Raw genomic sequence first — 25,461 nt, 5'->3', positions numbered from 1 at the left:
AGGTTCTGAGGCACCCCTATTTGTTGGATTGCAGAGTAGGGGGTGGGTTCAGTGAGAGGGCCAGTCAACTGTATCACCCAAGCAGTGAAAACACCTCAGGTCAGCTTCGATGGCTAAAAGTATGTCCAGCAAAGTCCTTCAAGAAACAGTGCTGCAAGCAGCCACCAGAGGGGGCAGCTCAAGCCAATCACTAGGCTTGTTCTGGACAAGTACAGTACTCCAATTCACCAGCAGATATGTACCTACAGGTGTCTCTGAGGCTCAGTCTACTAAGTGTCTGGCTCCTCCTCCACTTACTGTGCCCCCTACTTCTGTCCAGCTGGCCTGACATGTGCTTCTAGCTCACTTGTCCTGCTGTTTCCTCACCGTCATCTGGGGTTTACTGGATCAGGGCAGTGTAAGCCAAGGGCTTGGTGGCTGTGTGTTCTGGTCTGTGGCCCCACAAAGCAATGGTACAGAATAACTCCACTTAGCTCAAGACCACCAGAAGAGGCTCAGGTAACTACTATCTCGAGGAAGTACACACTCTCATGAGTGATCAAACTCATGCTTGCCTACCTCCAGGGCAAGGCACACAACCTTATAGGTCATGTGGGGAGCCCAGTCCTGACAGGGATAAGTAAACTTACAGCACCTCAGGAAGCAGGCTACCTCCTCCAAAGTGCTCCCAATGCTTTCTTGGAGTACGCCCGTTGTCCTTGGCTAGGCTGTTAAGATAGGTGCAGAGGCCTTGCAAGCTTCAAAGGAGGCTGAAGAATGTGCAGAGAGGACAGGAAGGGAGCCTCAGAAGGTAATGGTGGGGACACTCAACAGACATCACCATTGCCATATGCAACACCAACCTGTATTGCGTTCGTCACCGCCCTGGGTACAGCCATCAGGGGACCTCTTACTCTTGGGGTATGGAGAAACTTGGTCCCTCCACCTCAGCAGAGTAACAGAAATGGGTTGGACTAGGGAGAAGTCAAGCAGGTGTTTTGCTCCAATGATCACAGAGCTTCCTCTGTGGCCAGAAGGGGCCCAAGATTTCAGTCACTGCCACAGGCTTGCCTGAAAAGTGTTACATCCAAGGCTTCAGAGACTATATGCTTCAAGGAGGGGCAAATGAAGTCAGACACCCCCGTCTACACTGATTTACAACATTCAGTTCCAGTTAGGGTGTGCCCAGAGCTTGCAAGGGTTGCAGAGGGGTTGTGGGCCTGCAGGGCTGGTGGCCTGCATCATGCTCTGGCTCCAGTAATCTCTTCTCTAAATCAAGGCCTTCCAGGGCTGGCCCAGGCTTGGTTCCCTAGACTGGAAGAACTCTCAAGAAACCACCCTGCTGGGCGGTGTTGGCTCACACCTTTAATCCCAGCACTCAGGAGGCAGAGGCAGACAGATATCTGAATCTGAGGCTAGCCTGGCCTACAGAGTGAGTTCCAGGACAGCCCTGCCTCAAAACAAAACACAAAACAAACAAAAAAAACAAGAACAAAAATTCCACAAAAACAAACAGCAATAAAACAACAAAAAAACCCAAACCCAGAAACCCAGAACCATACTACCAACAATAAAAAGCCACCCTTGACCCAGTTCCAGTTCCAGTCTATAACAAAACGGGTCAGTGCTTCTAACTCAGCCTAAATTGCTGAGCAGAGAGCAATTAGAACCCGCATTATCCACCATGTAGGCAGCAGCCTGTAGAGGGTACAAAGCAGCCACTCTCAGGCCCCCTTTCTTCACTTAGTCCCTATCCTATGCCTCTAAGAAGGGAGGATGAGGAGGAATATTGGGTCTAACAGGTGCTCCTAAGATGCATGCACCCCACTCCCTCATTAGCAACACCCATTAAGGCCCTGCTTCTTTGGCCTCTGGAGTTTCCTGTAGGGTCCCTATCATCTAGCATCAGGTGATAGCTACTTCAAGCACAGAGGCAAAAATCAGAGGGTGGCAAATATCCATTTAGCTGAACCCATGGCCAAATTATGTGTGGGAGAGGAATGGACTCCTACTGTGGCTGGAGCAAGGGCAAGGTGTGCATGTCCCCCTGGGTCCTGGACAGGTGCCAAGGATATGACCAAAGGAGGTGACATGGTCAGAGCTCACTCTCCACCTTCTAACCAGGTATAAAAGGAGTGCCCCACCCCCACAGGGCTTATTTCACTCCTGCTCCAGTAGGTATACAGTTGGGAAAAGCAGCTAGATAGTAAATTGGGGTCCAGGGTAGGCTGCACAAGCTCTTCCTGGGCCCAATAGCTCTGGATGGAAGAACTACAAGTGGGACAGCGCCACCATGCCCTCTACTGCTGACCTCTCTCACTCTGTGGCCTCAGTGACCTCTAAAGACAAGCACACATTCTGCTAAGCTCAGATGTGATACTGTCTTGCCCTGGTACTCACCAGCTTGCAAAGGATGGTGGGAACCACCAAGTACGAGGTTCCTCAGTTCAGGTAGCTGGCAAGAAACTTGGGTAGTGCAGCCTGCGGGCTGCTTCCCCTACACCCTCCACCCCCTCCGCTGGCAGGAAGGCAGCAGGAGAGGATAAAAGAGGCAGAGAAAGTAGGACTTCCTGTCTAATGAGCACTCAAATGTGCAGACCAGACAGGATCCCAGGCTAGAATGCAGTCTAGAACCCAATGGACCCCCTCTTCCCCTCCTTCCCTCTTCTAAGGTTCAATGTGGTGAGCCTGGTTCTGTCCCAGGAGACTGCCTAAGGCACTGCTCTGCACTCTGGGAAGATCCGAGGCAAAGGGATAATGTGGTAATCTCAGTCAGAAAAGAGCACAGAACAGGGTCATACAGACCCAATGCCTCCTTGAGCCTTACACTAACGCTGGAGGCAGCTCACACAAGGCTGTGGCCTCAACCCAGAGGTACCCTTGCCCGCTTCACGGATGTCCCCTACTGGGACCTACTCCTCAGTACCTGGGTCTCAACCATTTCAGGACCTCCCACTATGTTACTCACCCATCTTCTAGAGTCAATTCTCACTGTCCCCCTCCGTCCTGACTTTCTTCAGCCCTCTCCTTAGTAGTGTGGGACTCAATTACTTCTTCCTGGCTCTTGCCCATTGTCCAGCCTTGACAAGACCCTTCTTGCTATCTCACAAGAAAAAAGGCACAGCTGGGGAGAGGCCTCAACTCCTGTTCCAGGGTACTTGTTTCTATTCCTGAAGTAGTTGTTCTTTTTTTTTTTTTTTTTTTTTTTTTTAGGATTTATTTATTATGTATACAACATTCTGCCTCCATGTATGCCTGCACATCAGAAGAGGGCACCGGATCTCATTATAGATGGTTGTGAGGCACCATGTGGTTGCTGGGAATTGAACTCAGGACCTCTGGAAGAGCAGCCAGTGTTCTTAACCTCTGAGCCACTCTCCAGCCCTATTCCTGCAGTTCTTACCTGCCACCCCTCATCCCTGTACTCTTTCCATGCCATAGGTAAATCCTGTCACATGTAAGTATACAAACACCCTAAAAATACTCTGGACCAGTGTCATGGCTCCCTACCATGGTTTGGACCTCACTCCTGTGAAGCTGGCCCCCACCCTAGGAAGGATCCTTAATTCCATAATTCCACACTCCAAAATCCGAAAGTATTTTGCGATCTTCTCACCAAAATCACTCCTTATCTATCCCACCCATCTACTTTCATCAGCAGCACCCCCACACCTCATCATTTCAAGCCTGGTCCCCCTCTTGATTTGAAACAGAGACCAGTACTCCGCCTTAGCCCATATAGTGAAGACTCACATCCAGGGCTGCATCTAGGAGACCCGAGTTAAGTGCACTGAGGATAGTCCTGAGCCTTCTCATGAGGAAACAGCTTGCGGGCCTCCTTGACAGAACTCCACACAGGTTGTGCTGGACATTAGCAAATGCGTGTGGTCTCCAGGTTTCCAGTTTCTGAGCTCTGCTGATGAACTTGATGAGTCCTGTGCGAAAGGCTGAGGCCTGTAATGCTCCCGGTGGCTCCATACAGTGAACGGACATCAGAGGTGGCAGAGCTCATGTCCGCCTCCACAGGAAGCTGCGACTGCAGTGAAAGGCAGGGGCTCCAGACTACGGCTGCTAACCATACAGCAGTAACTGCCACACATCTTCTGCCCAACACCTATCCGTCCAGGGCATGAAGGGCGGGCAGAACACTGGCAGCAAGCTAAGACCAAGGTTCTACTTCGTAAGTAAAGCCCCTTTGTGCTTTGATCTCCTTATGACAGGAACACACAAAGCCTGCCTGGGGATTTCTGGAGAATCACTGACTAGTAGGGTATAAGCCATGACCAGGCTGTTCTCTGACCATGTTTCATTACACATAAACACACAGCTGGTTTCCCTTGCTGGGCAAAAATATTCCTTACATTGCTCAAAACATGATTCCCAACAGTATGATGGGGCCCCCAATGTGGCCATGGAAAGAGAACTTCAAATCAAGCGGGGCAGTGATTGACTGGTTGAGTCCAGAAATCATGCCTGTGAGCCGTGCCCCAGGGCCCATCTGACCCCCACAGATATACTTGGAGTCCAGCCTTGAGTTCCACTTAGTAGCCATCATCCTCGTCACCATCACAACCGTAATCTGTAAAACACAGAGGACAGCTGTCAAAATCCAGGCAGTCCTCTGTTGCCACGGACACCCACCTTCATGTTCCTAGCTCCCAGCCCCAACTCCATTGCCTTATCTCACAGGTCCCACCACCTGAAGGCCCACCATTTCAATCTACTCCCAGAAATCTTTGGGGCTGGTAGACTGGTATGTGCCCTGTGTGGGGGCTTTGGCTCCTTCCTGGCACTGTAAACAGTATGGCCAACCCAGACATTTCTCTACTGGTGGAACAGTCCCCCCTTCTGACTTCCAACACACCCAGAAACCTCATCTTCATAGCAGATGTCTCACCTTCCTTGTGGAGCTGGCCTTCCAGCCTTTGTCTAGCTCCTTCTAGCATACTCAAGAGCCTCAGATCAATATGGACAATTCTAAGTGTCCTAGTTCCCTTCTTTGAATATAGTTTGTAGCCATAGGCCCATATTTGGAAATTACTTGGGTGGATGGCTATATCTTTGTTTCTCTGGATGCCCCCTCAGAGTTCTTGTAGTGTTCCCATAGTGGTGTGGGCGGGCTCTACCCACCATTGCCACCCATCATCTGCAGAGCACTGACGCAAGGCTCTCCATCCTCTTCTTCAGCGTCCTCCTCATCTGCATCCTCGTCAGGATGGTAGGACACAGGGCCACTCTCCACCAAGACAGCTGATGGCTTGATGGGTTCAGCTCCCAGGGCAGGGGAACTTAAAAGCAAGGCCTGGAAAGAGAAGGCCTGTCTCTGGGACAGAAGCAGAGTATGCGCTGCCCTCCCGACTGTAAGGGACCCTCAGGCTTTCTCAGTGTGGGCACAGGCACTCTTCAGAGCTCCTGCCCCACATCTGAGCTGGCCAGAGGATCAGTCTGCCCCCTAGTACCTAGAAGTTCCTTCTGGCTTCCTGGGGCTATGAAGTCCCAGGCCTCCTTTCCCCAAAAGCTGTTATCAACTGAGGAAAGGAAAGGAGGGCCCTGTGGCACGCAGTCTAGCCTCTGCCCACACTAGTCCACAGTGGCAGTTGGCAGTTAGCTTATCCTCAATCCCAGAGAAGCAGGCACATAGGTTGCCTGTACCATTGCCTGCTCACTTCCGTGACCTGGGCACTCTCATACCCTGAGCTTCAGGATTCTCTGCTGGAGCCAGGCCAGCGCTGGTGCAGAAACCAACTGGGCCTCGCCCTGCCAAGTCTAATAGCAACTTGAGTTCCTGAGGCCCTGCCCCAGCTGTGCAGGACAACATACCTCTCCCACAGCTGCCTTCTTAGCTGGCTGTGTAGACACCAGAGGCTTCAACCTGAAAGAAAGTATAAAAGCAGTCTCAGTTCAGGTAGATGTGGAGAGAGAGAGGGGGCGAGTGTGTGCACATGTCTGTGTGTGTACCACACCGAGACTGAGGCCCTGTCCAGGAAGGCTCACACTCTACAGCCTCAGTTCATACCTGCCTGCTGACCATCACTGACTAGCAGGACTGAGGCCCTTGACCAGGCAGATGCATGGTCTCATGGCAGGTCCAGCTGCACTCTGGAGCCCAGCCTTGCTACTCCACAGGTATACCTTTCCAGAGACACACAACTTTCACTACCTCTGCTACTATTGCACTGGTCTTACCCAAGTCTCTCTTCCTATCCTTAGGCCTCCTTCTGACCTTAGGTCTCCCCTGTTCCTCAGTTTTACTACCCGGAACACCACTGTTACTGTGTCCATCCTGGTTTGACCTGCTGTCTTTCATTAATCAATGACTGCCATCATTCTGTCATGGATGGGAGATTTATAAACACAATATAAAAAAGCAAGTTCCAGCTGGATGGTGGCGGGGCATGCCTTTAATACCAGCACTTGGAGTTTGAGGCCAGCCTGGTCTACAGAGTGAATTCCAGGACAGCCAGGGCTACACAGAGAAACCTTGACACCCCTAGAAGTGGAAGATTCACCAGGTGCCCCCCCCTTTGATTATGTAGTAGGCACCCCAAGGTCAAGGCACTGGACTATTTTTCTACCCCTTTGGACAGACATGTGAGGCAAGATTCCATGACACCTTTCCTGGTCAATCTGTAACCAGGGGAAAATGAGGAAGAGGGATAGACAGTTATGAAGAGAAAGAGGTGGACAAACCTACATCTGCCCCCACCTGCCTCACAGAACCACCACATCATTTTTACCAGCACTACCTCCATCTTGGGCCTACCTTCAATGTCCCTAGGATTTCCAAACACAAAGGTACCTTTGACAGCACATCCACAAGGAACAGAAAGGAGGGAGGGGCCTGAAGAGATGGCTCAGAGGTTAAGAGCATGGGCTGCTTTCAATTCCTGTGTTAGGAAAACAGTTAGGTCCTGAGTTCAATTCCCAGCAACCACATGGTAGCTCACAACCATCTGTAATGAGATCTGGTGCCCTCTTCTGGACTGCAGAAAGAACACTGTATACATAATAAATAAATCTTAATCTAAGTCAGTGTAAATGGGCTCTGGGCATGGGAGGCTCAAGACTCCTTTCTTCCAGGGCACAACTATATAAATAGGTAAAGGCCTTAAATCATAAGCTGGGTGATGGTGGCGCACGCCTTTAATCCCAGCACTTGGGAGGCAGAGGCAGGTGGATCTCTGTGAGTCTGAGACCATCCTGGTCTACAAGAACTAGTACCAAGACAGGCTCCAAAGCTACAGAAAAACCTGTCTCAAAAAGAAAAACTAAAAAAACAGCCTTGAATCATGCTCTGTGCTGGGCCCTTTGAGGCCCAGATCTGCCCAGCTATGACTGAATATTCTGATGATACTGAAAAGAGACTCTTGTAGTAGGCAGACGGCAGAGAATACCTTAGCCAGGGAGCTGAAGCCTTCTTACAGGAGTTAGTGGCCTTTCTAAGCCCCATGGACACCCAAAAGCAGCCGGCCAAGCCTGCCTGTGACTACCCAGAGAATAAATGCAGCACGCGTTACACAGATCAAAGCTTCAGTTCCAGGGACAACCCCTATCAGACACAGGCTGCTGTCAGTCTTTCAGTCTTGACCATAAATGCTCCATTTTCATAAACACCCCATGTCCTACACACAGGGCAGGTGGGGGTTACATGTGGGGTCTGGGTACTGACTCTACTGAGCTGAAGCCTGCTTGAGTCTGACCTGGGAAAGCCAAGAAGCTTTGTGTAAGCCTGGAGCACTGGAACCATTAGGGTAACGCCTTCCTAGAGGAAGATGCTGAGTCTACACCAACCTCACCTGCCAGACCGCTCCTGAGAAGGGGTTGTCTTAGACAGTTTGTCATAGCTATTAAAAAAAAGCTGAGATTCTGGAGCCCTGTGGTCTTTTTTCTTTCCCTGATGCAACTGTCTGAACTGGCCATGCTGAGTAAGGGCAGAGACATGAGTGCAATGGTGGGGGTACCCTAGCCTCGAGGCCTTTATAACCCCTCAAGATATTAAGTATTCACAAACTCTGACTCTAGCAGGCTTCTCCTGGCCATGACCACAAAGGATACTTGAGTCACTACATTAGGACAAGATTCTCCTCCCAGCACTGACAGTAGCAGCCTAGTTGAACTTCAACTTGAACCTGTGAGTGCTCAGAGTCATCAGACTCCTGTACCCATTTCTAGCTACAGCTAGACAGACAAAGGTAGTGATACAGGCCACAATAAGCAGAACTGAGAATGCTTCTGGGTGGTCAAGGCAGGGCCAAGCCCTAGTTCCTGCCCTATTTGACCTAATATATGTGCAAGGAAGAGCTGCAATGGGAATTCAGTCCACAGTTCTCTACTTAGTAATCTCAAAGAGAGAGGTTGTGTGACCATACAAAGAGACTGGAAAGAGCAGTTGAGAAAATCAAACTCCTTTCTGAAGAAATTCCTACCTAAAGCACCCATACTGACTCAGTATTCAGTATAGCCAACATACAACCTGAGGCACCAACGGGTCAAAGGAAGGCCTTGTAGCAACAAGGGACCCCCTATGGGTTCTGAAACGTAATGACAGAGGGAAATTAAGTACATGCCTATATACAGAAGCAGCTGAAAGGAATCACAGAAAGATCCTATTGAGTCAGCCACATCAGGGCCTGGGAACTAAAGGTGGTACAAGTGTACCACCGACTGGGGCAAGGGGAGCCTGTGAGGACATCCCCTGTGCCAAACAAAGTGGTGAGAGTGAGAAGAAGCCTAGCCTAGACACCTCATTCCCAGTTTACAGACAAAATAACAGGCCATGTACAAAAGTGTTCTCAAGAATTAGGCCAACCAAACACTGCCGGGCTGTACAAAGTAAAGTAACCATCAGCTTGGCAACAGGAGACTTGGGTCACCTGAGCCAACTGTGGGATGGGCTTCTTTCAGACAGACCCTGTCTACAGCATCCACCCAGAAATCTGAGTGTGGCTTTTATCTTACTCCTTTTGCCAAAGTAAGTTTCAGCTGGATCAGACTTATGATATAAAAAATGCAAACACAAAGATATTAAAGACTGGAGCCGGGCGGTGGTGGCGCACGCCTTTAATCCCAGCACTCGGGAGGCAGAGGGAGGCGGATCTCTGTGAGTTCGAGGCCAGCCTGGTCTACAAGAGCTAGGTCCAGGACAGGCTCTAAAAAAGCTGCAGAGAAACCCTGTCTCGAAAAACCAAAAAAAAAAAAAAAAAAAAAAAGACTGGAGTGATGGCACACACCTATAATTCTAGCACTCATGAGGAGGAAACAGGAGAATTAAAAGTTCAAGTAAGAGCTGGGCGATAGCTCAGCCTGTTAAGCGCGGCGCTTGTGCATGCGAGGTCCTGGGTTCGAACCCCGGGTCTGTGTGTCTGTCATAGAACGGTTCTGTGTCGTGTGTGTGTGTGTGTGTGTGTGTGTGTGTGTGTGTGTGTGATTTCCCATGCCCTCTTGTGGCGTGGGAAAAAAATAAAAGTTCAAGTACATAGTAAGACCTTGTTTTTTTTGTTTGTTTGTTTTTTGTTTGTTTGTTTTGTTTTTTCAAGACAGTTTCTCTGTGGCTTTGGACTAGCTCTTGTAGACCAGGCTGGCCTCGAACTCACAGAGATCCACCTGCTTCTGCTTCCCGACTCCCCTCCACAATCTGGGCACAGAAAAGAACTTTATGAACAATGCTACCAAGCTCAAAAGCTGTAAAATGGCCAGACTAAGTGGACTGGCACACGACTGCTAGTTTGGTATTGCTTGCTTTCTTGCCTCCCTCCCTCTTCTCCTTTTCCTCCTCTTCTTGAAACATGGTCTCACCACACAGCCTAACTGGCCTGAAATTTGCTATATAGAAAATGCTGGCCTTGAACTCAGAGATCCATCGACCTCTGCCTTCTAAGTGTGAAGAGTAAAGGTGTGTGCCATACCTGGTATGCTTCTTTTTGTCTCTCTCTCTGTCTAATACTTACATCTACCTACCTACCTATCACGTGTGTGTGCACACGTGTGAGCGCTTGTACGCACATGTGTGTAAGGTGATACTGTGTTTGTATGGTTACCTGTGGAGGTCAGAAGAGAATACAGATCCCCTGGAGTTACAGAAGCTGCCTGAAATGGGGGCTGGAAACTGAACTCACGTATCTCTTAACCACTATAGCCATGGCTGAGCTTGAATTCACCATCCTCCTGCCTCACCCTCCTGGGTACTATAATAGCTTTATATTATTAAGGAAGAAAACAAAACTCCACCAACAGCAAAAGGGAAGAAACACAACAGAGACATACAAAGGATGTCTGCTCCACTAAGATAGAAGAAAGCACGTCTGACTTTCCTCCTGGAAAAGCTATGGCTAATTCAAACATGGAGACTGAACAGGCAGCACCTTACAGGAGTTTCAGCAGGTGGACAGTAGCCACACTGGATATCCAGCCTATCTCTAGAGACAAAGGAATGAACTAAGTTGGGACCTCATCAGGGAAATTGGCAGCTACCACCCAAGAGTAAGGAAGACCACATGCAGCCACCCTCAAATACCCCCTTGTCAAGCTGCAGAGGAACACTGACCCACCATGCTAAGGCTGGCCTGCTCTGGCCCTTGACTGGATTTCTGCCTCCACCAGAGATGTCACTGTGCCTGCATCCTCTCTTTCAACAGAGCCAATTGTGCAGCCTCAGGAGTACAGAAGGGGTGTGGGTATGGGAGGGCTGTAAGAACCCATTAGCACTAAGTGTCCAACTGCTTTCTGGAGATGGAGTAGATCTGCTGCTGCCAGAAGCCTCTTAACTTTGGGACCCCGAAGTAGGGGTGGGGGGTCAGGGCACCCACATCTGGATCAGATGGGCTTGTTAGCACTCAGCATACAGTGGGACAAGTGTGGCTCCTGAAGTTCTGGCTGCAAACAACAGCCAAGATGGGGGCCTAGTCCTCTGCTGGCTTCTTCCCAGGCAGACACCCAGTCCAAGGGGCCGGATAGTACCTTTTCCCCATGCTTGTCCCAGGGTCAGCACTACTCCTGCTAGCTGCTCTTTTCCTTCTTGACAACTTCTTGGTGCTGGCACGCTCTGGGGGCTGTGAGTCCTCCCTGGATGGGCTGCCCCCACCCTTGCTGTTAAGGTCCCGCAACACACTGTAGTTGATCTTGCTGGAGATTTTCTTCTGTTCCAGCATCTTTTCAATAGCCTCCCCAGCTGTGCTGGCCAGGATTGGCTCCCGGCGTTTGCAAGACTTCTTGGGCTGAATGAAACAAACAAAAAACTCCTGTCATATGCTAGCTTCACACCTGCCATCTACCCTTGAGCCACAGCTGTTGCCCATCTGGACGGGCACAGAAAACTGGCTTGGATCTATCTTGGCAGCTCCCAGCTCTGACACTGGTTACCCCAGTTCCTGCATATCTATACTTCCTAGCAAAGTCTTTCTTGTCTACAGAAAAGGAAAGTACATCATACAGCATGGAACATGATGCTTGGTAGCATGGAGTTTTGGGACCCACTTCCCTACCCAAGTCTCTAGTCTTCCTTTGAGGCAAGTACCACTCATTCTCTGAGCCCCCACCCTGGACCTCGGGTTTTGCCAGCATCACATCTTCTCACTTGGCTCCTAAAAGGTTCAACAACTTACACTTGGGAGGCTGAAACCCCAGAGGGAGCAGTTGAGCCAAGTTACCAAGACTGTCCACCTGTTATCAAAGAATATAGGAACAAAGATAGGGTCTCTCGTGTCCTCAACAAGGACCTGAAGCCCATGAAATAATCCGAGTCCAGTCCTACATCTCAATTTGGTCTCCTTAGCTTTTGCGCAGGATATCTCACGGTAAAGCTACATGGTACAACCATCTATGATGGAGCAAGCAATAATAACCTGGCAGCCAGGGATGTGGGTCCTATGGCTTCCACTGCCTGTCCCATTCAGGCTCCTATGGATACAGGGGAGAGGTGTTCCCAAATGGTTTCCTCCTGTCAGCCAACACTAAGGCTGAGTTAGGCAGTCCTGTCAAGAGGTACCCACCTTGTGCTCCTTATAGATACCAAGCTCCTTTTCCTTTGCTATTCTTGCTTCTTTCTCTGTAAGATGAAAAAGCAGTAGGCTTCAGCAAGGGACATATGCTGGGACCTGGGGAGAGTACTTGGATGTGTACTTACCCCTCTGCTCCCGCAGGTACTCGGCATTCTCACGCATCCACAGCTCAGCTTTTACCCGGGCTTCTGATTCGTTCAAGATGTACTGTGGGAAGCACAGTGAAGCAGCTTCAGATCTCTGACGTTGAATTCTGACATGTGCCAAGATCTCTCAGAAACTAGCTTCCTATTTATAAGCTTAAATTGCTAAAGAAAGGATATGGGAAGGCCTTCCTTCAAAAAAACCTGTCAGTCCTTTGTCCTCCTCTGCCAACTTTACCCTGCAGCCATAAGCCAGTATTCGTAGTTCCTAGGCCTTGTTAGATCTCTAAGATACATAGCCAAGTGTTAGTGTATAGTCTGGGGCCCCTGGGATTTGGGGATTAAAGATATGCAATATATTTGTGATGCAATGGGAGCCAAGAGCAGGTGCAGAGCTCAGGTCCTTCCCAACATGGTCCTGGTTGAGGTTGTTTGGGGTTTCAGAGGAAGGGCACATGACAACTGAGGCTGCTTTGGAAGGGAGCTTGGAGGAGGGAGTCCAAGGGTCATGTCTGAATCATAGGCACTACAACTTGAGACCACTCACCTATCATGGAATGTCTGAGAAAGCCACAAAGCTCAGAGAGGCTAAAGGTGAATGACAGGCCTTGAACCTAGTTCAACCATACTTTACCCTCCATAAGTCTCGACCACTGGGGACAAAGGGAGCCGGGGGCACGCTTACTCTGTCAATTTCAAGGTCATCGATGCCACTGAGGTCCAGCTCCCCGTCTCCTGAAGTGTCTTCTAGAGAGAAGAACCCCATCAGTGTCACACAGGCTGCCCTAGCAGATACTGTTCACCATGGGGATACTTAGGACTCAGGGACTAAGGGCTGGGGCAAAGGGGCTGCAAGAACCTCCTTTGGGAGAATGTCACCTTAACACTTGCCCATCAAGAAAGAAACCAGGAAAAAAAAAAAGGCCAAGGGGTAGTGGAGCACACCTTTAATCCCAGCACTCAAGAAGCAGAAGTAGATGGATCTCTGTGAGTTTGAGGCTGGCCTGGTCTATAGAGTGAGTTTCAGGACAGCCAGAACTGTTTGTTACATAGAGAAAAGAGAAACCCTGTCTAGAAAGAAGAAGGAGAAGAAAGAGGAGGAGGAGGAGGAAAAGAAGAAAGAAAGCAGGCACAGGGAATATTTCCTGCATCCTCAACAAGAAAAGTAAGCTCAAGGACTAGGTGCAGAGCTGCTAGAAGAGTCTAAGGTGGAATCCAGCAGACCACTGATTCTTCCACCAGTATCCTACTCTTCTAGATGCCAGGCAACCCCTTCAGCACCCCACTTTCACCCACCTAATGGCCCACACAGCTTGGACTTTTAAGGTGTTGTCTTCAGCTCTTAAGGCTGAAACCCTGGGGTAATTCATTAGTGGTCAGACCACCCACCCCTCGAGGCTCTCTGAAGTCTGCCCCACTTCCCTTGCTTTTCTGCTCTGGGTTCCCTAAGCTCAGGTTGACAAGTCCCTTTGTATTGCTCTGAATTACCTGCTCCTTCAAAGCAGACACTCAACTGTCCTCTACATACTTGGTCCACAGGTGAAGCATTTTGCCTCCCCAACTTAGGTCTACCCCTCATATAGCCCCATTTCTCAATTGTTCCACCCATTTGAGAGGCCCTACCCTCTAGCAAAGGTCAGGAGAGCAGAGCCAGATTACAAGGCCAGCTGGCACATCCCCAGCTCTTTACCCTGTGTGATGGTTAGTTTTAGATGACAACTTGTCACACAATTTAGAGTCACCTGGGACGAGAGTCTCAATTGAAACAACATCTTTATCAGGTGTGCCTATGGGCAAGTCTGTGGGGCACTGTCTTGATTGTTAATTGATGTAGAAAGACACAGTTCATTGTGGTGGGGGCATTCCCCAGGCAGGGGGTCCTAAACTAGGAAAGACAGGAGAAAGCTAGATAGGAGCAAACCAAGCAACGATGTGTTTGTTTTTTGTTTTTTTTCCTTTTTGCTACTGACTATGGATGTGATGTGGTTAGTTGTTTGAGTTCCTGCCTTGACTTCCCTGAAATGATCAAGTGTAACCTGGAATTGTAAGTCACAACGGTTCCCAACAGTTGCTTTTGACAGGATATTCATCACAGCAAGATAAATGAAACTAGCGCACACAGGGACTGTTGACTATGGTGCAGGGGCCTAGCAGTGCCTCATCCAAGCCCGTAATTATGGTCCAATCCACAGCGGGGGACCCTTCAGACTATAAACGTCCCCTGTCCCAGGGCACTCACTGGGGTCCCCACTTGGGGAGGAGATGCACTCTCGGATGGAATCAGAGATGCCCAGACTGGCTGCTGTGGGCAATGGGCCAAGTAAGGACTCCAGGGCGAGGGGCCTGCTGCCCCCATCAGGACCTTGTGCTGCTTCCGAGCTGTCATCATCCCCCAGGAGCTCTCGATAAAAGTCCTTGTTCATGTGGCTGGCAGCAGCCTCCAGCTCTTCATCCTCCGTGTCTTCCTCACAGAATGGGCTGGATGTGGCGTCCTCACCGGAGCCTAGGGACACACGATTCGCACACCACCTGTCAACCAGGCAGAAAGCCAGAGAGAGCCCACTTTTGTAACAGAAACATATTTTGCAAAGCTGCAAAATAACCAAGAATACAAAAACTACCAAAAAGCATGCCTTTTTCTGCAGCAGAGAAAGCATGGTCCTGCCAGCAAATGGTGTTGGTTGCCCACGTGCAAGAATGGCCTGGCTTATTCCTCATGCTCTGTGCAAAAGCTGACTTAAATGTGGTATCTGAGAGCATAAGAACAGTCAGGAAAGATAAAGTTTGTGATCTAGATTTAGGCAAAAATACCTTCAACAACACTAAAGCAGAACCCATAAAACATAAATAAAAAGATTTTGAAATAATTATGATTTTTTAAAAAAAGAATTATAATGTCTGCCCTGTGAAAGACACTGTCAAGACAAAGGTGAGCCGTAGCTTCTTCTTAGATAATGTCTGAAAGGACAGTCTAGAACATGTAAAGAGCGCCAATGCTCAGAAAACACAGAACCCAAATAAAAAGACCTGCCAGTATAGAGAACACATGAGGGGCACAACAGCAGGAGACAGCACAGCCATGGAGTCCTGAAAGACACTCCAACTAGACCAATCAGAACAGGAAAGCTGTACTCTACGGTTTCAGTCTGCTGAAAACTCATGTTGGTGACCTCATCAGAGAGGATGGAGAGAAGACAGAGGTACTGGCCTCATGCATGTTGACAGTGCAAGAATAGTGGTGACTGCTGTGCAAGTTGTTTGCCAACACCACCTCTCAGACCCAGCAATTCCACTCTGCCCAATACAAGGGAGATCAGTATCAACAGGGACTGCATACAGGTTTATCTGGAACTAACCCGAATGCACTCAACAGGAATGGTAAGCACTTCACTGCACTTTCAGCAACTACACAATACCAGGACCATGCTATCAGTGGGCAACATAAAAGTAATGCTGAGGAAAGACAAGGCACACACATGTCTATAAAAGACTCCGTACAAACATGATAAATGGGCTGACAAAGAAACTAGAAAAACATCACCCTTCACAATAGCCACAAATAGTATAAAATATCTCGGAGTAACTCTAACCAAACAAGTGGAAGACCTGTATGGCAAGAACTTTAAATTGTTAAAGAAAGAAATTGAAGAAAACACCAGAAAATGGAAAGATCTCCCAGGCTCTTAGATAGACAGAATTAACATAGTAAAAATGGCAATCTTACCAAAAGCAATCTATAGATTCAATGCAATGCCCAGGAAAATCCCAGCAAAATTCTTCACAGACCTTGAAAGAAACAGTACTCAACCCCTGTGAGCACCCTTCAGGCTCCCGGTTCCTGAAAGACTTTAAGCTGCAGTGGGAGCTCGGGCTTCTGTTCTGAGGGGGCCAGTCTCCAGCTAATAAAGTATGAGCATGTGTTTCCTGGTTGAGGGTGCTGAGAATTTTAACCCTAATGTTTGCAATTTTTGAATAAAAGTTTTGTTTGGAAAAAAAAGAAAAAAGAAAAGAAACAGTACTCAACTTCATATGGAAAAGCAAAAAACCCAAGATAGCCAAAACAATCCTGTATAATAAAAGAACTTCTGGAGGCATCACAGTCCCTGGCTTCAAACTCTACTACAGAGCTACAGTACTGAAAACAGCCTGGTATTGGCATAAAAACAGACAGGAGAACCAATGGAACCGAAAAAGAAGAACCGGTTATTAATCCACACACCTTCAAACACCTGATTTTTGACAATGAAGCAAAAAATATCAAATGGAAAAAAGAAAGCATATTTAACAAATGGTGCTGGTATAATTGGATATCAACATGTAGAAGAATGAAAATAGATCCATATCTAGCACCATGCACAAAACTCAGGTCCAAATGGATCAACGACCTCGACATAAAGCCAGCCACACTGAACATAATAGAAGAGAAAGTGGGAAATACACTTGAACACATTGGCACAGGAGACCACTTCCTAAATATAACCCCAGCAGCACAGACACTGAGAGAAACAATTAATAAATGGGGGCTGGAGAGATGGCTCAGCGGTTAAGAGCGTTGCCTGCTCGGAATTCCAAAGGTCCTGAGTTCAATTCCCAGCAACCACATGGTGGCTCACAACCATCTGTAATGAGGTCTGGTGCCCTCTTCTGGCACCAGAATATTCTGTGTGTACAGACAGGATATTGTATAATAATAAATAAACAAACAAACAAACAATTAATAAATGGGACCTCCTGAAACTGAAAAGCTTCTATAAAACAGAGGACATGGTTAGTAAGACAAAATGACAGCTTAGAAAATGGGAAAAGATCTTCACTAACCCCACATCAGACAGAGGTCTGGTCTCCAAAATATACAAGGAGCTCAAGAAATTGGACACCAAAAGATTACATAATCCAATAAAAAAAAATGGAGTACAGACCTAAACAGAGAACTCTCAACAGAGGAATCTAAAATGGCTGAAAGACACTTAAGGAAATATTCAACATCCTTACTCATGAGAGAAATGCAAATCAAAACAACTCTGAGATTCCATCTTACACCTGTAAGAATGGCCAAGATCAAAAACACTGATGACAACTTATGCTGGAGAGGTTGTGGGGTAAAGGGAACACTTCTGCATGGCTGGTGAGAATGTAAGCTGGTACAACCCCTTTGGATGTCAGTGTGGCGATTTCTCAGAAAATTAAGAAACAACCTTCATCAAGACCCAGCAATACCACTTTTGGGTATATATCCAAAGGATGCTCAATTGTGCCACAAGGACATGTGTTTAACTATGTTCATAGCAACATTGTTTGGTCATAGCCAGAACCTGAAAACAACCTTAATGGTCCTTGACCAAAGAATGGATAAGAATAATGTGGTACATTTACACAATTGAGTACTACACACACACACACAAAAAAAACCAACATCCTGAATTTTGTAGGCAAATGGGTGGAGCTAGAAAACATCATTTTGAGTGAGGTAACCCAGACACAGAAAGATAATTATCACATGTACTCACTCATTAGTGGTTTTTAAACATAAAGCAAAGAAAACCAGCTCACAAATCACAATCCCAGAGAACCTAGACAACAGTGAGGACCCTAAGATCTAATCTACATGGGTAGTAGAAAAAGACAAAACTCCTGAGTAAATTGGGAGCATGGGGACCTTGGGGGAGGGTTGAAGGGGAGGGGAGAGGCAGGGAAGGGAGCAGAAAAAAAATGTAGAGCTCAATAAAAATCAATAAAAAAAGATTTATGTACAAAAGCCTAGAAAAGACTACTAATTCAGTGACAGAAAGCAGCCAGTGGCCACCTGAAGTACGCGAGAAGGGTGGGATTGCCTTACAAAGCACACAATTACAGAAGTGGTGATGGGTCTAGAGTCTCAGTGACCGACGTGCTGGCTTCTCCCTACACCACACATGTCCATAGGCAAAGCTCAAAAGCTAAAGGCACTTTAGAAACACAGTCTGTAGCATTTGCATTATACATTCTGATAATTGATCTGAAAGTCACACCTCTGCCCCCAGCCTGTACAATCTGACCCAGAATACCCTGCCTGTGTCCAGTTGTTTTCTACTGTGCTCCAAAGCCAGGATGTGTGGGAAAGGAAGAGATAAAGTTTGAGAAAAAGTAATAAAAAAATTACACAAAAGACATGAGGAAAAACAGCTAAAACCAAGAAAACGCTACCAAAAAGGCTTACTTCAAACCACTAAAGGAAAAAGGATGCTCCAGATTGAATCAAGCCACCAAACACAGTCTCTGCTGTGTTGGAGAAGTTCTCCAGGTAGACATAAAATGAAAGAGGAGGGCAAGCAGAGACTTAGTGATACCAGGGCCTATGTGTGTCCCAAGGGACAGGCCTCTAGGCTTGAGGATGGCTAAGTGCCCTGGTAGAAGATAAGTCTTAAGAATCACAGCATGGCAGCAGCCATCTCTCTGTATATAAGAGAGCCACTGGGGGAAATCACAATGAGGGAAGACCAGAGCTCTGAAGAAGAGCCACCATGTGGCAGGTTCTCAATATCTATTAATAGTGAAAGTGGGACATGTCATCTCACCTCTGTGCCCATGACACAAGGTGCCTCCCTGCAGTGTCTATGGATACTTCATGCCTAAGTACCAAGTAGGAACATACTAGCAATATATCCTGGTTACTGCACAATACAAGCAGCAGTTAGTAACCATGTCAGAACACACCTTACCCCCAGAATTTCCATATCTCCCTCACATGTGGAAGAGAGGAACTATCTTGAGGCTAAGAAACTGCAAACATGACAATTCTCACAGAAGTTCAGTGCCCCAAATGCAGTGCCCCAGTCAGCAGACTCAGAACAGAGAAGTCAAGCAGGTGACCTGGAAGGTGGAGTAAAATGAGAAGGAAGGACGAAGCCAGGCAGGAGTAAGTGACCTAGTAAACAGAAGGCAGCAGACTACGTACATGCAAAGGACGGCTAGAAAATGAGACTAAGTTACGAAAAGATCATAAAGAAAATCACTACACAGAGAAATCAAAAGCAGCAAACAACTCTGCGAACAGACAGGACCAAAGCCTTGGATGGGAATGAGTGCAGCAGCCACTGAGGCCCCAATGTTGCCTTCCAGAAACCAGGGAACCCAATGGTGTGACGGTCAGGACACTGGATGACATTCACCCACTGTACGAACTCCTGTGGTCTCCATAGAAACTGTAATCCTCTGGAACTCTCATTTGCAGGGAGCTAGGAAAACTCTTGATGGCAATGAGTAGGCATTTACTCACCATGACAGGTAAGAGAACAACTTGCTCAGTGCATGCACACTAGTCCATGGGAGCTGGAGTGAGGATATACTGCTGTCACCAAGATCAGCAAGATGCTGCAGGGCCAGGCAGCCTCAAGAAAGAAATTAAGAGCTGGTAGAGAACAGCAGTAGAATCACTATGTGTAGATGACAGAACCAAGTACTTGGAAAATCCAGTGACAAAATGACTGAAAACTAGTATGACTGACAAGAGTTCACACTGCACAGGAATAGTCAGCACACAGAAGTCAGGGAGGAAAGAGACTGCTTGTAACAGCCACACAGAAGGCACCAGTGTGGTGCTAACACAGGAGCAAAGCCCAGACAGGACAGAAAGACAAGCTCAGCAGCTTTCCCCAAGCTGATAAGCGAGGTAGACTGGGGGTTGAGAAGGGTGGCTAGGTAATACTAATGTGGACACGGGACATAAGCAAACACTGAGGGGAAGCACAAAGGACATCACACTTGCCTGGCATGGCACAACATGTTAGCACAGTGCCAGTATGATGGGCAGAGAGCACAGCCAAGCAATCAGAGGGATGCTCAGAGTAGCTTCCCCAGACTACATCCCAAGGAAGGAAGCAGACATATACCTTTATTCTGAACAGCCTAGAAGAGAACTATCTAGCAACACAAACAGTTACAGCAGCTCTGAAAAGTCCACACTGGGATATGTGTTTCAACGGGGGCAGACAGCACAGGGGCATGAGTAAAAGCCATGGCCTTGCAAACAGCTCAAATGGCCAGCAGGGCTCCCAGTGCCGAACATGCAGGGCTGTGGACAGATGGAGAAGAGTGTCCTGGCAGTAACTTGATTTGCAATTCTGTGCTTCAGTGCAGGGAATGACAAGCAGACTGGGGTGGAGTCAAGTACCAGTGAGTAGGGCAGGTCAGGGCTGCTGGTCTAGGGCCCTCAAGGCCCTTAATGGCAGGGAGGACTCACCATCCTTTGACAAGTTGGCAAGAGCCCCTTTTGCCTTTGGCCGGCTGTTTTCTAGCTCAATTTCAATAGCATCCTGGTAACTGGATATTTCACCTAAAGTAACAAGTTAAGAGCAAAAAATAAGCAGGGTGATTTTCTACCAAAAAGGAAGCACATGTATGAGAACTGGTTGGTTACCTTCGACTTCTTCTAGTTTTTTCGACAGGACCTGTTCCAGCTGAAAGACAAAGGGGTCTTTGGTAAAGAGTCAAAGCTCAAGGCCTCATTGTTGACAAGGCTACGGAATGGTCAGAATGGAGCTGTAGACCTGCCCTCTCCTTTCAAACAGGCATATAGGTATTTAGAAAGCAGCCATAAAAACATAGAACCTCAACATCCCACCCAAGCTAACTTGACCAGAAGGGTCAGGTCTGTTCAATGTGCAGAATGTATCCTTGAGTTACCCAAAACTCAGCTGCAACCCAGCTCTGGCCCTCTGCCCTCCCTGTTGACTGCAGTCCTAGTATGAGCACAGTCACAAGCTCAGCGATAATGAAAGGAAGTCTGGCTACAGTGGTGGCTGCCTTAGATGACAAGGAATAAGCCAGAAACAAAGCTTGGCTGTGGGGACGGGCTCAATGGGCCAGGGATGAAAAGCTCATCATGAGCCCCAATGTGGACAGTGCTTGGAGGCTCTACACATGGCGCATCCCTAAGACTCGTTCTCAAGGCCCAAGAAGACCAAGTTAGCAGCCCAAAGAGTCCAACAAATATGAGAATGTTAGAGAGCAAATCTTCCTAAAAAGCTCAAGTGTAATGGGAGGTATGGAGCCACCTGCTTCATGCGCAGCTTCCTCTGTCCAGCTGTGTACGAAGGAGGGTCACATTCCTCTTCCAGGTCAATCTTCATAAACTCATCAATGGTGAGCTGACTGGTTGGAGTGTCTTCAAATTCTGTGAGCCTAAGACAGAAAAGCAGAGAAAAGCCCATGGCACTCTCGCTACTTCCACATGCCTACCCTTTGTTCTGGTGGAAGAGTCTCCAAGGAAGGAGGCCTACCCACCCAACAGCTGAGCACGACTCTTCTGGGACAGCCAACACAGTTTAAATCTTACCAACTTTTCTTTATTTCCTTAAACTAAAAATGTTTAGTTCATTTACGTGGGGAGGGTGCTCATGTATACAAGCATGTATACATGCCACAACACACAAGTGGAGGTCAGGGGATAACTTGTGGGCTCAGTTCTTTCCTACTATGTGAGTCCTGGGGACTGAGCTCAGGATGTCAGCTTTGGCAGCAAAGGCAATGCCTTGACTTGCTGTGCCATCTTGATCTCTCCATCTTTAGGCCTCACCTCCACAAGTACCGAGTATGAGCACATACTGTTGGCTAACATTTGTTTACTTTGTTTTTTTTTTGTGTTTGTTTGTTGGGATTTTTTTTGTTGTTGTTTTTTTAAACAGTGAGTCTCATGTAGCCCAGGCTGGCTTTGAAATTGTCATGTAGCTGAGAATGTCTTAAACTCTTGATCCTTCTGCCTCGAGGTACCTAGAGCTGGAGTTATAGAAGTGCTTGGCTACATTTTTATTTTTTGTTTGCTTGTTTTTTGAGGCAGGGCTTTTATTTGTGTGTAGCTCTGGCTGTCCTGGAACTCTCTCTATATACCAGGCTGTCCTCAAATTCAGAGATCACCTGCCTCTGCCTCCTAAGTGCTGGGATAAAAGGCATTCACTTACAATTTTTTTCAATATTTATTTATTTATTTATTATGTATACAATATTTTGTCTGTGTGTATGCATGCAGGCCAGAAGAGGGCACCAGACCTCATTACAGATGGTTGGGAGCCACCATGTAGTTGCTGGGAATTGAACTCAGGACCTTTGGAAGAGCAAGCAATGCTCTTAACTGCTGAGCCATCTCTCCAGCCCCCTCACTTACAATTTTTTAACATAACTTTTTATTGATTCTTTGGAAATTTCACATCATGCATCCCAACCCCACTCATTTCTCAGTCCCTCCATATCTGTCCCTCATCTCCATTGCATCCCCCCAAAAGAAAATTTTAAAAATTAATTAAAACCAAATCAAACAAAAAACCCACTTTGTTCCTTCACCTTTCCAGACTCTTCAGCACCTCTTCATTCATCTTGGTGGCACTGGAAGCTGTGGTGTGTCACACCACAAACCCTTCTGTCACAAATGTTTATTGCAATAAGTTGTTGGTCTGACTAGGGCCTCTGGCTTCTGGTACACAATCAATACTGGACTCCTGCAAAATTCCTCTCTGATATCCTACTGTTGCCTCGAGTCACGGAGATCTTGGAACTATGGTCACACAGGACCAGTCCCTTTACACACTCTGGCAGGTCATAGACGGAGTAGATGTTGGGGTAGCCAACTCAAATCCCTGGCTGTAGGTCTGGGTGCTAGCTGATTTGGTTAGCCCAGACTGCTGGGACCTCCCCCACCACCTTAGGCAAGGTGAAGTCAGCTTTTCTATGCCCATGCCATTAGGGCTAGCTCTCCCACCACCGTGGTGAGGAGTGGGGCCATCTCTCACAAGTGTGGGACCAGCTCTCCCATGAGGGGTGGGGACAGTTCTTCTGTTACAGTGGCCAGCAAGGGGAAGGACCATCTCTCCCAGAGCCAGTGAAGGATGGTGTCACTCAATTTTTTTCACTCAATTTTTAATAAAATAATAAAATAAAATAAGCTTAATAAGATGGGTCAACACTTAAGATATTAGCTGCCAAGTCTAATGACATGATTTGAGCCCTGGCACCCCCACAGAAGGAGGAGAAACAGTTCTGGTGGTTTGTCTTCTGACCTCCACATGAATATGAGCACATACACACTACATTTTTAAAATGTTTTAATTAAAAAAAAAAAGATGCTGGGTGTGGAGGCAGAAGCCTTTATCTTAGCAGTTGGGAAGCTGAGCCATAAGGATCTCCATGAGTTCCTGGTAGGCCAGATTACAAAGAGAGAGACCTGTCTTAGAAAAAAAAATATGTGAGCCTGGCTCAGCATATAAAATTGCTGCAGCCAAGTCTGATGACTTGAGTTCAATGCCTAGGAACCACATAGTAGGAGAGAACTGACCTCTCCCACACTGTCCTCTGATCTCACCACTGTGTGCAGTGGCATATGTGTACATGCATGTGCACACATACACACAAATAAATAAATGTAAGAACTTTTAAAAAGTAATTTTAAAGTTATTAGGGCAAAATACTTAAAATGATTTTCCAATTTGCTTCCAGAAGATACTATAGCAGATGCTCTCAGCAGAAATGGTCAACAAGTGTTGAAATCTGTGATATGTATATCAGCAATGACAAGCTTCCTAGCAATTCCTTGGCATGTTCATCTTGCTCAGGTTATCCACATGAGCTGGGAGCAACCTGTTGAAAGCTGTGCACAGAGTCTGTGGCCCATGACAGATATGGTGAGGTTTAACTAACTCCAGCAAGAAGTCAAGCAGGCTCTCTAAAGCCCAGAACGAAACAAACCAAATGGGAAGAGGAAGCCTGTAGTGCTGTTCCAAAGCAGCTTTGCTATCCACTTCTAATCAGTGGGATGGGAAGCCTCTTTAATTACAGTCTGCTAATCTCAGGAGACATTTGGACAGGAAGCTGGGTACTTCCAAAGGGCAGAGTAACCCAGGCAGTAGCATCTCCAATACAGAGATGGGAGCAGTGGCCATCACACTGTGAACTAGAATGCTTACCTCTTCCGTAGTGTGGACTCACACACTTTGACCACACTGATGACTTCTTTGACGGTTCTCCGGAAGTCATGCATTCTGGCTGCAACCAAAAGTGCTAGGAAAGAAACGAGATCACCAGAAAACTCACACAGACATGAAAGCAAACAAAATTCTCCCTTAACTCTGAATAGTGACAGCTGAACAACTGTGAGTGGGACAGACCTATGATGCAGACACTCTATGGCAATAAGAGTCCCACTCTTATTTTGGGTTAAAGCTGTACTACATTCTACTTTTAATAAGAAAAACATAAGAAAAACAGAAAATGCAAGAATTTCTTATAACTCCTCAAAACATGAAAATTAACTTTGAGGTAATGAATGTGAAACCCCTGGTTACGATGGGAATAGAGGATTCTGAGAATGTAGTAAAGCTGGAAAAGGCTGGGGCATGAGGCGCAAGGCACCATCTGACAAGTGTGCATTATGGTAATGATTAAGCACGGGGCCCAAGCATCTTTAGAGTACTGTGAAAATCAGGTTTCAGATACAAGCAGTCTCAGGCAGCATTGCCCTAATGGGTGCAGAAGTGGTACCTGGCACAGCAGAGAGGTAGGAAGGTGGAGGCTACAAAAGGAACAGGCCCCTGCTGGCCTGGAGCTCTTCGCAAACAGGGGATTCTTGGTCTAGGCTACAGTCAGCACCTGAAGATCTTACAGGTGCAAACAGAACAACTATGCTGCTGGCTAGCAAAGACTCAGTGCCTCAGCCGAGAGGTCATCTCACTAACCATGCTGAGAATGGCAACAATGTGCCCTGAGTGGATAACGTAGAGTGGACAAGAGCTACAATTGTCATTTCATCTTCTGAAGTCCTGTCTCTCATCTCAGAACCTGCAGAAGCCAACAAGGGAAAAAGTGCCAGAGTCCCTAAGAAGTAAGAACCATGAAGGTCAGGTCAAAGGACACAGATCTTAGGTAAGTTGGACTCTGGAACCATAAGCAATAACTCGTGGGCTTGACTGTTTAAGGCTCAAAATACATGAGTAGGGTTCAACTTACCTACTATGCTAACACCCTCCCACACAGATGCATGCATGCGCTCATCAAGCATCAGGATAGAAAAGCTACCCAAGTGCTAGACTAAGCTGTCATCCTAGAGGCATATGGCCAATACTGTACCTGCTCCACAGAGGCCAGAGGGGCGCCGGCCTGTGTGCATCCAATCCCTCTTCATTCTCTGCAGAAGCCTCAGGGCTGTCATGGATACTTCATGGTTCTTCTCTCCAAATTCCAGTAGATGAGCAAAACGTGGAATGTACAAGCATGGGTCTGTACAGTAGACACAATACCTTAGTGTGTATGCAGATATGTATACATAGCACTAAGCAACACCCTACAACTAGGTGACTCTACCCACTTCTCCATATACACAG

The 25,461-nt window shown here is 47.3% G+C and overlaps 1 protein-coding gene across 5 annotated transcripts in view; it reads right to left on the bottom strand.

The window, feature by feature from the left end:
• Positions 1 to 4,310: 4,310 nt before the first annotated feature.
• Positions 4,311 to 25,461, bottom strand: part of Brf1 (BRF1 RNA polymerase III transcription initiation factor subunit) — a 51,403-nt gene continuing 30,252 nt past the window's right edge. For 4 of the 5 annotated variants that reach the window (XM_038338275.1, XM_038338279.1, XM_038338280.1 and 1 more), the window contains 13 exons: positions 25,208 to 25,357; positions 24,049 to 24,142; positions 21,151 to 21,277; positions 20,514 to 20,553; positions 20,337 to 20,429; positions 14,358 to 14,621; positions 12,804 to 12,865; positions 12,101 to 12,182; positions 11,967 to 12,022; positions 10,936 to 11,192; positions 5,800 to 5,851; positions 5,110 to 5,281; positions 4,311 to 4,558 (listed from right to left, as the gene is read on the bottom strand). In XM_038338275.1, the coding sequence (XP_038194203.1) occupies positions 4,521 to 4,558; positions 5,110 to 5,281; positions 5,800 to 5,851; positions 10,936 to 11,192; positions 11,967 to 12,022; positions 12,101 to 12,182; positions 12,804 to 12,865; positions 14,358 to 14,621; positions 20,337 to 20,429; positions 20,514 to 20,553; positions 21,151 to 21,277; positions 24,049 to 24,142; positions 25,208 to 25,357 (1,487 nt within the window). In that variant the 3' untranslated portion in view covers positions 4,311 to 4,520. The remainder of the gene's footprint in view (positions 4,559 to 5,109; positions 5,282 to 5,799; positions 5,852 to 10,935; positions 11,193 to 11,966; positions 12,023 to 12,100; positions 12,183 to 12,803; positions 12,866 to 14,357; positions 14,622 to 20,336; positions 20,430 to 20,513; positions 20,554 to 21,150; positions 21,278 to 24,048; positions 24,143 to 25,207; positions 25,358 to 25,461) is intronic. The other variant, XM_038338276.1, reaches the window with a different exon arrangement.

The sequence above is a fragment of the Arvicola amphibius genome, chromosome 7 (assembly GCF_903992535.2).
Source record: "Arvicola amphibius chromosome 7, mArvAmp1.2, whole genome shotgun sequence".
NCBI lineage: Eukaryota > Metazoa > Chordata > Mammalia > Rodentia > Cricetidae > Arvicola > Arvicola amphibius.
The sequence above is the reverse complement of the archived record's forward strand: the minus strand, read 5'-3'. Positions and strand labels throughout refer to the sequence as shown.